This window comes from Bubalus bubalis, chromosome 10 (genome assembly GCF_019923935.1).
Source record: "Bubalus bubalis isolate 160015118507 breed Murrah chromosome 10, NDDB_SH_1, whole genome shotgun sequence".
Taxonomy (NCBI): Eukaryota; Metazoa; Chordata; class Mammalia; order Artiodactyla; family Bovidae; genus Bubalus; species Bubalus bubalis.
In genome coordinates this window covers 31,058,785-31,072,633 of record NC_059166.1, presented here as the reverse complement: position 1 = coordinate 31,072,633, position 13,849 = coordinate 31,058,785, and the positions used below count along the sequence as shown (strand labels likewise).

General features: G+C 36.0%; 1 protein-coding gene across 3 annotated transcripts in view; it reads right to left on the bottom strand.

The window, feature by feature from the left end:
- The window catches only part of HBS1L (HBS1 like translational GTPase), an 87,155-nt gene that overhangs the window by 3,044 nt on the left and 70,262 nt on the right, over positions 1–13,849 (bottom strand). For 2 of the 3 annotated variants that reach the window (XM_006059276.4, XM_044924204.1), the window contains 6 exons: positions 13,568–13,685; positions 13,111–13,179; positions 9,870–9,974; positions 6,794–6,884; positions 6,270–6,378; positions 2,227–2,327 (listed from right to left, as the gene is read on the bottom strand). In XM_006059276.4, the coding sequence (XP_006059338.1) occupies positions 2,227–2,327; positions 6,270–6,378; positions 6,794–6,884; positions 9,870–9,974; positions 13,111–13,179; positions 13,568–13,685 (593 nt within the window). Of the gene's footprint in view, positions 1–2,226; positions 2,328–6,269; positions 6,379–6,793; positions 6,902–9,869; positions 9,975–13,110; positions 13,180–13,567; positions 13,686–13,849 lie in introns of all 3 variants that reach the window. The other variant, XM_025294500.3, reaches the window with a different exon arrangement.

The following is a 13,849-nucleotide window of genomic DNA, read 5'->3' as shown; positions in this document are numbered from 1 at the left end:
CCCTTCAAGGATCCTATACTCTAAAATGCTCAGGACCTCTGCACAAAAGCCTTCTCTTTCATTTCCTCATGAAATTAAAGAAAATGATGCATTTGCATTTTAAAAGTGGAATGCAATGTCCTATGTCTTCCCCAGTAAAGTCCTAATTGGTAGATTATGTGTTAAAAAGTTATCTTTAAAGAGGACACTTTCCTAGTGCCAACACACTACCTGAGCGTTCTCTCTCCTTCCCTATTCTCTCTTTTCTCACCTGGGAAGAGTGGTTCTTTAACAGAGGTTCAAGATAAAAACACATAAGATTTTCCCACAACATGCTGTTTGTAGGAAATGAAGGCAGATGAGGCATGGGCCTGACCATAAACAGCTCCACACAAATAAGCAAACAAATAAAAATCCTTGTGCATGGGCCCCACCAGCTTACTAAAAGAAGAAGAACCCAAAGGGGACATTTTGAAACATTCTCTAATTCAATTTTGATGTATTCTTGAAGGCTAGAGGACAGCAATCAAAAACTCCCCTTCTGAAAGACTGCTTTAGGGACAGAAAGATAGAATAAACCAAGGTTTCCAAAAAAGAATGCCAAAAATTCTAAATACTGGTTTTGGGCAATTTCAGCTTAAGGTCCCATTTGTTAGGATGGTGAACATTTAACATATTCATAATTTGCAGTTAGACTTGGTTCTAGAAAGTCCGACTCCATCCCATATAAGTCAACTGAGTCTACAACATGCCTGAAGTGGAAGAAAAGCAGAAAGCCTAAATGATGTTGGTGCAAAGTAAAAGGACAAAGCTACAGATATGGTGATTGGAAAAACTAGCATGATAATATATTAAGACCTAGTGCCAGCATCACTGAGCTAGGACTCTGCAGCAGGAGCAGGGAGAGGAAAATTCAGGATTAGATCTGATGAGTCAGTATCAGATTGAGAACTTTCCAAATCACTTATATCTCAGTCCAACAGCCTAGTTCCTGCCAAAAAATATAATTTATGTGAACAAACTGACTGGATTAGAATCTTGAGCCTGCCACTTGCTAGCTTTATGATCTTGAACACGTTATACAATCTAAGCCTCAGTTTCCTTACCTGAAAAATGGGAAACATAGTAATAATTATTCACACTGTAGCTGAGAATGTAAACCACACAAAAGCACTTATGACAGAACCAAGAAAAAAGTGGTCCTCAAGAAACATCAGTCATGATTAGTTTTATGACAATTCTCAGTACGTTATGGCAGGCGCTCACGCTAGAAGCTAGAGACTCAGGTTAAAAATAAAGAACTATCTTTAAAAGAGGCGGTAAGTAGCCTCCTTTTTCTAACTAATGGAGAACAAACATGGGTGTTAGAGTAGTGTGAAGTTCTATCTTCTACTTGCAACCAACCCTAAATTAACCCTCTAACCACCTTGGCCTCTTACACAGGTGCAAATGAGGAGGAATACCCCAGGACTTAAAAAAGGGGATTTTCGGTGGGATTCCCCATAGGGCTGAAGTAAGGAAAACCCCAATGCTGAACCAGCCAAGCCAAACTGTGGTCAGTCTTTAGTTGAATTAGAGTAAGAAACTCAAGGTTCTCAGGAAGCACGTCTTCTGAAAAATCCCAAGCCTATCCCAGCCAAAGGGGAATTGTCCACACGTAGACACAGATACTAACGGTAATCAGAGGGGACCGACTTGTGATCACCTCAGCCCAAGGCACCAGGCGAATTTAAGGAGGAAAAAAGGACACTTCCCAGGTGGGAAAAAAACAGTGTGTAGGTCACTCTCTCCTTGAGGTATTCTTAGCACAGGGCATGATTCTCACGAGGGGGTACCAAGATAGTATAGAAGAACAATCAAGTTGGAATTTGGGACAAGTGGCTAGGCATAAATCAAACTCATCTTCAAAAATGTAAGACTGATTTTTTTAAATGCCTTCATTTTTACATCATCGGTATCTCAGGCTTGATAGTTAAAAACTTATATTTACATTTTTATTTATAATTCACACCCATCACTACCATATGTAACAGAAATTATATCAAGCATTCCTACCTAAAATAGGAGCTTAACTATTTGTTTTTGTGTTTTCATCCAGTCCTTTAAAAAAATGATTTCTGGAACAAGTTAAAATAGACTTCTCATAAAGAGAATTCACTTATCACAAAGAGAAATATTATACAAATGAATTCATCTGTAAGAAATGTACTTATATTGTGTTTGTTATTTACACATTAAAACACTTACTTAGGCTTTTTCTTTGTGACTTCACCAGTGCTTTTGTTTAAGACACTAATCAATCTTTTAATAACAGCGGGTTCACTGACGGTTTGGTAGTGTAACAGCACCTAAAAAAAGAATTGTAACACAAAAAAGTTGTTGGCTGCAGCATCTCTGGCCTTCTACTCTAGCACTCACAGTGCATCACATCAGCCTCGGAACTATTGCCAGGAGTCACGGGATCTCCAGCTGCTTCCCTGAAGCCCTATCACTCTCATCAGGCTGTCCCTTAACTCACGAGGGGTAAGGTCATGGGAAGCGGTTCCAATTGCTCCTCCACCACTATGGTGGAAACTGGGTAAATTACATAACCTTCCTTACATGGTTATGATGAGAATGAAATAATATCAGAGACAGTGCCTGGTACAGTGGATGTTCAGCAAATGTGAACTATTTCATCATAAAAACGAGGGAAGGGAAACTGTGTAACATTCAGCAGTAATATTATTCATTGTTGGATAATGAGACTAAAGTATTAAATGGATGTTTAGACAGGCTTTGAAGTCAGGCAGACATGAATTTGAATCCTTACTCCATGCTTTCTAGGCATGTGAGCTGGGACAAGTCCTGTAGTAACCCTTCCCACCCTTCTACCCCCAATACCCCCAGCCTCAGGTCCCTTGTCACGAAGTGAGGAAAACCAGACAATGTTATTTCAAAGTGGTGCCCAATACACGGTAAAGCTGAAATTAACTGATGACCTTATATATTAGCTATTATTTCTCATGTTTCACATGTAAGGAAATTAGTATCAAATAGGTTAAGCAGCAATAATGGTGCCAAAACCACTAACAGAAAAGAACAGTCTTTCCAACAAATAGTGCTGGGAAAATGGGACATCGAGATCCAACAGAATGAAGATGAAGCTTTATACCATATACAAAAATTAACTCAAAATGGTGCACAGATCTAAATAAAAGGACTAGAACTATGAGACTCTTAGAAGAAAACAGAAGGGGAAATCTTCTTAGTGTTGAATCTGGCAATGACTTTTTGGATATGACACCAAAAGTAAAGCAAAAAAAGAAAAAGAGAGTGTTAATAAACTGGACATCAGCAAAGTTTAGGGTTTTTGTGAATCAAAGGATATAAGAGTAAAAAGTAAACCCACAGAATGGAAGAGGGTATCTGCAAATGATACACTGATATGGAATTAAAACCTAAAATATATTTTTAAAAAATGAAAAGATGCTCAACATCAATAGCCATCAGGGAAAGACAAATCAAACACCACAATGATACAACCCTTCAAAATCATTAGTTTACCTGTTATAAACAACAAACAAAAAGTCGTCCCCCCACGCACAAGAAAGGAAAATAAATGTTGACGAGGCAGAGGAGAAATTAGAACCCCTGTGTACTGCTGGGTAGGAATGCAAAATTGGTACAGCTGCTGTGGAAAAGTTTAGTGGCTCCTCATGAGTTAAACACAGAATTTCCACATGATCAAGCAATTCCACTCCTAGATTTATACCCAAAAGAATTGAAAGCAGGAGCTCAAACAGATACTTGTATGCCGATGTTCATAGAAGCATCATTTACATCTGTCAAAAGATGGAAACAGACCAAATATCCATCAACAGATGAATGGATAAACAAAAAGTGGTATATACTTACAATGAAATATTATTCAGTCTTAAAAAGAAACAAAACTCTGATACATGCTACAGCATGGATGAACCTCAAAAGCATTATGTTAAGTGAAACAAGTCAGACACAAAAGGACAAATATTGTATAATTCCACTTACACGAGGGATGTAGAACAGGCAAATTCACAGAGAAACAAAATAGAACTGTGGTTTCCAGAGGATGGGAGAGAGTATAATAGCAGGAGTGACTGTTTAATGGGTCCAGAGTTTGGGATAAGGAAGAAGTTCTGGGGGTGGATGATGTCGATGGTTACACAACAAGGTGAGTGTACTCTAATGACACTGGACTGTATTAACAACGGTTAAAATGACAAGCTTTCCATTATAAATATTTTATCACAATAAAAAAATAAAAATCAAAACATTAAGATATAAAGTCTAATCCATTCGTATGTTTTTTCCTTCTTAAATATATAGAGTTTACCATATAAACAAGAGGAACAAAAAATATGTATTAAAGAACTAGTCCCTAAACAGTGGTATTTTAATTGCTCAGGAAGCCTTTTCTTAGTTAAACTTTTAAAAATTGTGAGTTTCTTCCCACCGAGAATGGATTATATGACAAAACGTGACCATTGTTTTGTGAGACAAATTTCATCCTGGTATTCGTGAATCAACATATGTGAGTGGAATCTCATTAAGCGGCACTGAAAAACGTTTAATTCATAAAAAAAACTACAGCACACAGGAAGACAATATTACTATTCAGAGTAATTACTGACTTCCTGAGCGCTCTACCTCTCCATTGGCAAAGACTATTGCTGCATGAGTAAAAACACAGTAACCAGCCTCTCCAGCTTCTCCTCACTGGGCATGCTGCTTTCTAAGAATGAGTGCAAGTCACTCATAGCAATTTCTTTCCTATCAACACGTGAATTCTGAATATTTAAAAATCAAGTATTTGGAAGGAAACTTTTGCCTATGTTTTTTTTTTTTAGCTTGGAGAAATGAAATATGATTATAAAAGTAAAATGCTTAAATGATACCTTGCAAATATTCTTTCATAAGATCAAATTTACAAAAAAATCATTATAAAGAATTATAGCAAAGCATATATTTATCTCAAATAAAGGTGCAGAGGTATAAAATAGATTTAAATGAGCTAAATAAATTTATTCCCAATCTTTAAAATACTATCACTAATTTAAATAAAGTTTAAAGGTCAATTACTATTACTGCCTTACTTTGATTTCAGAGATGCATCAAATGGAGAAAATGATCTGTCTACATTTTCAAAGGCAAGCCATTTAATTCCACCGAGAAACACTTTTTATTGTCGTGGAGAACCTGTACTATATAAGCTGATCAAGAAAAGAAAGGTAAGTCTAGTGGGAAAAATGTCCATTTGTTAAACAGCAAAAGCAAGGTACCAAACTATAAACAGAGCATGGTCCCAAATATCTGAAAAAAAAAAAATTACACATAAAACAAAGACCTTTCCTGGATAAGTAACAATATAGTATATTGATCCATGGTTTATACACACACACACATGAGTGAGTGAGTGAAAGTCACTCAGTCATGTCTGACTCTTTGCGACCCCATGGAAACCCTATATATACATACACACACATATATAGATCCACCTATACATATACAGATCCATATATACATAATTTATGGATCCATCAATATAATATATAAATCCATAGTAAGATCCGATTTTGGAGAAAGAAATGGCAACCTACTCCAGTATTCTTGCCTGGAGAATCCCATGGACAGAGGAGCCTGACAGGCTACAGTCTATGGGGTCGCAGAGTTGGACACAACTTAGCGACTACACCACCACCACCATCCCTCTTCCCATAAACGTGTATGTCCAAATGGTGCTAGTCAATGATGACCCTGCAAACCAACCTCACAGCTTCAGCACAAAGTTTACCTTATGTCAAGTATCCCCAGAATATACCAGATACCAATGTACACAAAAAAAAAATACTCTGAAATGTAGAGAGTAGATATTTATAGGTTATGCAATTATAGAATGTTATTGTTTTTATTTTTGTGTTTTCCAAAATTTCAAAAAAACAAAGACTCAATCTAAGAAGTAATCTTTAGAACTCAGCAAAAAAGTATCTACTAATTTCCTTAAATGAATTTTTTTTACTATCATCAGTTTGTATCCTATTGATTATTAAATTTCTTCTCACTGCCTCTTTGAAAATAAATGCCAGACTTATGGATCAAAATAAAAAGCAAGACATGATTTTCAAATTCTAATTTCATGTTTTTCTGGATTAGAGTAATACAATGGTAGCTGGAAATAACAATAGCATCATCAGTTATAAAGACAGTTACCACTTCTTAGGACAAAGTTACAGTGAATTTATAAAAACAGTAACAAACATTTTGAAACTTACGGGAAATCCTTTAGTGATAGGAATTTCAATATTAAAGATGAGGATTCGGGCTCTGAAACGAGTGCAAACCTTAATGGGTTCTTTGGGGACACAAAATATGCAGCCAACACTGTAATAACAACAAAACAAAACCAAAAAAGGAGAGTAGGTAGTTAGAGGAATAATTAAATACATAGCAAATACCTCTAAAACCATTTACAAAGTAAAACAATCAAGTAAATTAGGGACTTTTAAATATTCTCTTCTAGGTTAAAGCGTGGCTTTACACCATTATTAACCTTTTATCATTTTCACACACTACAGTTTTCCCTCAAAGGACATGTCAGGTATACATGCTGATTTGTATTAATTTAAATTTTAGTAAATTTTACTTATTCTTATACCTCCGCAAGTGCCTGTTTTTGGCCAAAGAAGATTCAGAATTAACACTCATTCTTTCATTTGAGCTGATGAACTGCAAACTTTACGTGTTTTGAGGTTCTATATCCAAAACAATGGCTGCTTAAACTCATTTTGTCACTCACTTGATTTTGATGATATCCATTCCAACCAACGTAAGACTAACATGATCTCCTGCTGCCGCCCAGTCGACAGGTTCATCGTGCAAAGTGATTCCTGGAAATGAGTAAAAACTAAAGCATACAGTGAAACACCTCAATATCAAACCATAACAACCAAAGGAGTCTGGCTGATCTGTACCTCATCAGTCACTACTCATCATTTTCAATATGAATGGATTGAGAGTGAGAAGTGTTAACTGTGAGCGTTGAGGAAAACACACTTCCTCCAGACTTGACTCTTCTGGACCACCACCCTAAACATAGAGTGACTTGCATTTGTCCATAAAAGGCTGATTTCTACTTATTTAACCAAAAATTTTAAAACTCATTTACACAACTAGTATACTCATTACACAGGCCCCACTGCAATACGTTAATGGATACAGGCATAAAAGTACAGTTCCAATTATTTTTAATAACATAAAAGATGAGACTGGGGGAGATGCTTAATAGTATTTTATTCTCTTGAACACTGCTTTGGACAACCACGTCAACAATCTCCTGTGTTCTCTGAGTAACCTACAGGGCGCCAGCACTCAGTCAGATGGTACCCTTAGCATGCCCCCTCACTATTCCCAGCTCAAGAGAACTGCTTCTCAGAGAGAGATCCACAGCAATAAACAGTTATACGAAAAGAAGATTCATAGTGTAAAAAAATTTTTTAATGATCCCAGTTGTTGCTATATGCCTTTATTACCTAGGAAAAATCCTGGAGTACAAATGTAAAGGGCAATAATACTCAGGTATTTAAATAAAGGCTTTTAAAAAGTTGTTCATATTTTCTGATTCTGTGGGGTAAATTCCTTTCCATTCTAACTTGAGTCTTCTGCAGAAAAAGTATGTAGGCCAACCACTGGGGAATGGTTCTTGATTGACATGTTTTTAGTAAATTACAATTCACCCATCTATTCCTCAAAGTACTTAACTTTTCCCATGTAGCATCCTCTTAAATGAGTTTTTTTTGAGACTCTCTGGGAGTTCAAGGAGAACTTTAAGGGCTCTGAGACAACCTAAAGCTTTATTCAAAATTTCATGTAGGTGTACATCTGCATTAATCTGAGAAAAGGGGCCATAACTTTCATCAAGGTATCAAAGAGGTTCCTGACTCCAAAAATGTTAACAATTATGATATTTTTAAATGTTGGTTACAATTTAAACTAATTAAATTTAGTTTTTTTCATGTAAATTTAAAATGACCATATGTGATTTTTGGTTTGAAATGTGGAATTGAAATCAGGAGCTACTCACATAGACTAAAGATTGCCTTCAGCTTAAGATTTAAGAGTTTTCATACTAGAAGTTCAATTATAAAATTTTCTCAAGATAATATATAATCTGATTTCCTTACCCCAAACATGTTATACTGTCCTATACCGTGATATTTACTTTCTTAAGAACAGTCTTCATAGTTCTTTTTTAACTCTCTAAGTGAAAATGTAATTTAGAATTTCCATTTGTTAGTAGCAGATTCAGTCAGTTCTCTTTTTTAGGATATTACTGGTTAGTGAGCCACAGCTGTACCTAAAGTGTTCGGATAGAAGGTGCATTAAACAATCAAGTAAATCAAGCAAAAGCATTAGAGTGAGAAACTGGGTGAGAAGTGTGATTTTCACAAAGTGAAGTGGTGCTTCTGACATGGCTTCCCTTTAAGAACCACTGGATTAAAGATAAGTGGTTGGAAGTTTTCTGGTGGGGTAGAAACAGGATGGAAAGAACCAAAGAACATGGAACTCTCAGAAGTGATCAAATTATAATTTTGGAGTTCACAAAGGAGCCAATCTGTAAGGTCCATGACCATGGTTTATGATCATGGTTTGAATTCATGTCTAAATGATTATACAAAAAAATTTCCCATTCTTAAAAAGCTCCTTAACATATAAAGAAATCAGTATTTCAAAAGTATTTCAGCTCTTGATCACTTTAAGAGACAAAAGCAGAGATTTAAACTTGCAAATAACAGGATTATGAAAAATGATTCCTTTTTAAAAAGTGTAAAATAACTTTGGCTTTCATTCTCTTATTCATCTTTAAATTTAGATTAAACTCTGTTACCTAGCAGATATTCATTAATTTCTTCTAATCCTTAAGGAAGCAGTTTTTAAAGTAAACAGAGCAATTCAAAAAATATACATTTGAATTCATAAGCTAGTTAAGTACAACTCTGGTTATAAACTATAAATAAGAGTAACAGAAGGACATGAGCAACTGAACAACAACAAACAGAAGGAAAAGTAGAAAATTTTTTTAAAATTTTAACATTACCAGTAGGTTATAATTAGCTTAAAATTGTTACAAATATTTACAGTATAAAGATCTTCAGTTTAATGTTGAAGTCAGAGATTTAGTTGGAAGCTAGATTAAGGTAAGAACAGAATTATAAACTTAAAAGCAGAATTCAAAAAAGAAGAATATGTACATATGGTCAAATGATTAGAAGAAAGAAACAGTTACTAGCTATCATGAAAGGTCATGTGTGCAAAAGCAATAATTACAGCATTTAAAACTAGCTCAATTTCTCTTTACAACATCAGGATTCTCCGTATTTGCATCTTATTTTCTTACTTAAGTCTTCCTGTAAAAAAATTTGGGGGGTATAAACATGATATAGGTTGATAACATAGTAATTCTGAAATACACATTTCAAAACAACAGACTGTAGCAGTCTGCTTTGCCACTAACTGTTCAGTGCCAGGATGGGCTCAGACTTAATTTCTGCTACTGAATACTATTTTAAATGCATCTGACAGGTGTCTATACATCTGGGTTCAGTCCTATCCAGGCTTCTCAAATCAATGTCAAGAAAAAAGAAAAATGCTACCACAGTAAGAATGTTATATGTACATTTATACACACATAGTCACAACTGAAAAAAATCGTTTAATGTTTTCACATTTTTATCTTCAACAGTTAGTATCATTCTGACAGTCAGTTACAATTTCAGTAAGAGGTTATTTACTCTGGAGTTAATAACTAAACTACTTTTAAAAATCTGCTGTCTCAATATAGGGTTGTTTAACAAAAGAATTTTGCAGAGGAATACCTTTTGCAGTACAAGTTTCATTAGGAGGCATTGCTAGGAGTCGGTCACCAGTTTGGATATAACCAGCTTCAATTTTACCAGTTACACAAAATCCAGATCCTTGATCTGCAAAACATGCCAAAATTTTGTTATGGTTTACTTAACAGTATCATCTGATGCTTAACACTGCTAGCTATATTTAGTTCCCTGTATGCTGTGCTAAGTCACTTCAGTTGTGTCTGCTTCTTTGTGACCTATGAACTGTAGCCCATCAGGCTCCTCAGTCCATGGGATTCTCCAGGCAAGCATACTGGAGTGGGTTGCCATGCCCTCCTCCGGGGGATCTTCCTGACACAAGGGTTGAATCCGCCTCTTTTCCATCTCCTGCATTGGCAAGTGGGTTCTTTACCACTAGTGCCACCATTTCCTACTAGTTATATGAAAGCAGTAGTTCAATGAACATTAAGCAATGATCATTTCAGAATTTTTAATGTATCTACTAAATATACACCACATTCTATTTTCTTATAAATAAAAATCTTTATATTAGAAAAAGTAGGAATTCCTTCTTCAAATATTTATTAATGCTTACTAAATACCAGACATTGTGCTAAACTCTGGGAATAAAGAGATGAAAATACAAGCCTCTACCTAGAAGGAGTTTACACCAGTGAAGAGAAAGCAAAAACAATTACACTGCCCCAAGACAAAGTTATTTATAATGTGCAACAGAAACAAAACAAGGCACATCAAAGAATCCATGATAATGGGCAATGACTACACTTACGCCAGGCACTTAGAAGAAGAATCAGGAGTTTACCAGGCAGCCTGTATGCGAGTGCAAAGGCATAGTCATAAACGAATGTGGGCTGTGCTAAGACCCATGTGTCATTTATATGGAATTTCTAAGGGACCATATGGAATAATGAGGGAAAGCCAAGAGAGGAAGCAAAGGATGCAGACACAGAACAAATAATATTGGTGCCTCATAAATCATGCTTATGGTTTGAATTTCATCCTCAGTTAAGTAACTGGAAACTAGTAAAGAATTATGAAATGGAGAAGTGACATGATGGTATTTCTGTGTCAGAGTGGAGAGGCTGATGGAAATGCATATGTTGACTGCAAAAAGAGAAGAAACTCAAGAATCTGAGAATAAGGTATGACAGATTTAAGGTGATAAGGTAAGTGGGGAATAATGGCAAAAATAAGAGAAATCTGAGATGATGTGTATTAACCATGAGATAGAAAATTAAAGAACAAGATTCATTTTAGCCTTGGTGAATTTGAAGTGTCTGCAAGGCAGACAGGTGAAGAAGATGCGTTCAAGGGGGCCCCAATCATACCAAATCCATGAGAATGGAACCCTGGGAGCACACTCCCTGTGGAGATGCCCAGCAGCAGTTAGCAGATGTATCTTCAGGGTGAGAACAGGTTTGGGTTGAAAATCTGGGGTGCATCAAGATGTAGGAGATAGAAGAAATCATGGCTGTTGGTCAAAAAGAAGCGTGTAGAGTAAGAGAAGTGAAGCGACGGAACCCAAGTGAAAGGACAGAGGAAGAGGAGGCCCGAGGAGATGGAGAGGGGTGAGACAGCGGAGCAGGAGACAGCGGGTCGCAGAGACCGAGGGGGAAAAGTTTCAGGGTGGTTGTGGCTAGCAACCTCAGAAGAAACGCCAACTTCAGGGAGATGGGAGTAAGACAGAACTGAAAAATGCATACTGACATTGGCAACAAAGAAGTCATTTGATAATCTCAGTGGGAACACTGAGGAGAGCAATGCAGGCAGAAGCCAGGAAGCAGCCTGAAGAAAGAAGAGGAGGTAAAAAAGTAGAGTCAGCAAATGCTGTTAGTCAAAAAAAGAATTAAGCACATCTTATTTTTAAAATAGATAATAGTAGCATTTTGAAAAGCATTACCATCATTTCTCTTCTACTAGAATGCTGGAAGATGATAATAATAAATTTCATTGAATGATTTTTGTGAAGCACCTTCATTTATTCATTTATTAAACATTTATTAAGTATGTGTTATGTGCCAACCACTGAGCTAGGTCCTGCAAATATTGAAATACAAGTGACACTACTTGCTTTCGAGGAGTTCACAATCTAAAGGAAATAAACAGCATAGACAGGTATAACACTGCATGAAAAATGCAATGAGAGCACATAGAGAGACCATGGAGGAACACCTTAGGGTATGTGTGTGGATGACCTCACTTATCACCTCCAGATTATCAATTTATTGCTGGGACTTCCCTGTTGGCTCAGATGGTCTACACTTTACTGCCCACTCTGTGGTAATGAAAATTTGGGCAACAGCTGACATCTTTACCATACTGATTATTCCAACATATTAAGTACATTATATTCTTTTATTTATTAAGACCTTTTATTTCATCTCCATGTTATATTTTTTTATGTAAGGCCTTGTAAACATTAAATTAGATGTATTCTTAGATATTTAATACAATATATCCTCTAACACCTCTTCTAAGTTTGTCCTTCCTTGGGTTCACTTCATCAGTCCTAGGGTGCCATACAGTCCCTGGTATCTTATAGTCACTCTTTTTTATCATATTAATAACTCTCTATATTAAACTTCCTATTTTACCTATTTGTCATATCTATTTCCTGACCGAAACTGCTACATATGGGTAGGAAATGAACAAGTGAAGAGAGAGAAGAACACAAGATAGGTAGATACAGTGGCGATGAAAACCCTGTATGATTAATAAACACTGAATGATCCAGTTTGGCTGAAGGATACAGAAACTAAAGGAATCTAATGGGAGAAAAAACAAAACTACAAGGCTAGAAAGATAAAAGACTAGGTTTTTTTTACACTTGGAAGATGAGTAAAATATAAAAGTGAAAGTGAAAGTCACTCAGTCGTGTCTGACTCTTTGCAACCCCATGGATTTATACAGTCCATGGAATTATCCAGGCCAGAATACTGGAGTGGGCAGCCTTTCCCTTCTCCAGGGGATCTTCCCAAACCAGAGACCAAACCCAAGTCTCCTGCATTTCGGGCAGATTCTTTACCAGCTGAGCCACAAGGGAAGCCTGAGTGGGATATGAGGCAATGGTAAGTAAATTGAAGATTTTTCTGGGCGGGGGCATTAAGTAACTAGAATTATGTACCACTAGCATAAAGAAGGGAGAATCTGAAGACAACATAATAATTTTGTCCAACAACAGAGGTCAAGAGAAAACGAAAAGGCAGGGGCCATACTAAAGAAGGCCAATAGAGGTAGCACTTACCTTTGAAAACATCAGATACACATAGTCTAAAAGGCTTATCTATAGATCTTTGAGGAGGCTTGAAGGAATCTGGGAAAAAATGGTAAAAATAGAAAGGTTTAATTTAAAAGTAATTTTTGATTCATGTCCAATGAGTCCACTATACTCCTATGTCTCCTAGAAAATACTAATAGCAAATTGACTGTGATTCATATAACACTTTGTAGTTTATGAAATGTTTTCACATGTTTCTTATTTAATGTCACAGCAGTCTGTGAGGTAAGTAGAGTAGGCATTAATTAAACAAGAAAAATTTGGCACCAATTGGAATATTCATATAATTCTAAAACTGGTAATCTCACTCCTGAGTGTAAACGCTATCCATTTTCACATAAATCACTGTCCTCTATAAAGAACTCTAAATAATAATTACTATCAAGTTTATAATGTATTAAAATTAGTATGATAGTAGTCTTACCAATTTGTTCTAATAAACATAGTCCTTTATACCATTTTGTTAATTCACTTGATTGAGATCTTGTGATTAGATTTTCACCACTGAGACCACTTGTAGGGATAAAAGCTACATCACTTTCCTATAAAAAAAGGATTGAACACATGAAACTCAACACAACACTGTTTCTCTTTTTTTTGTTTGGCTGTGCACAGGCATGTAGGATCTTAGTTTCACAACCAAGGATTGAACCCATGTCCCCTGCACTGGAAGCAAGGAGTTCTAACCACCAGACAGCCAGAGAAT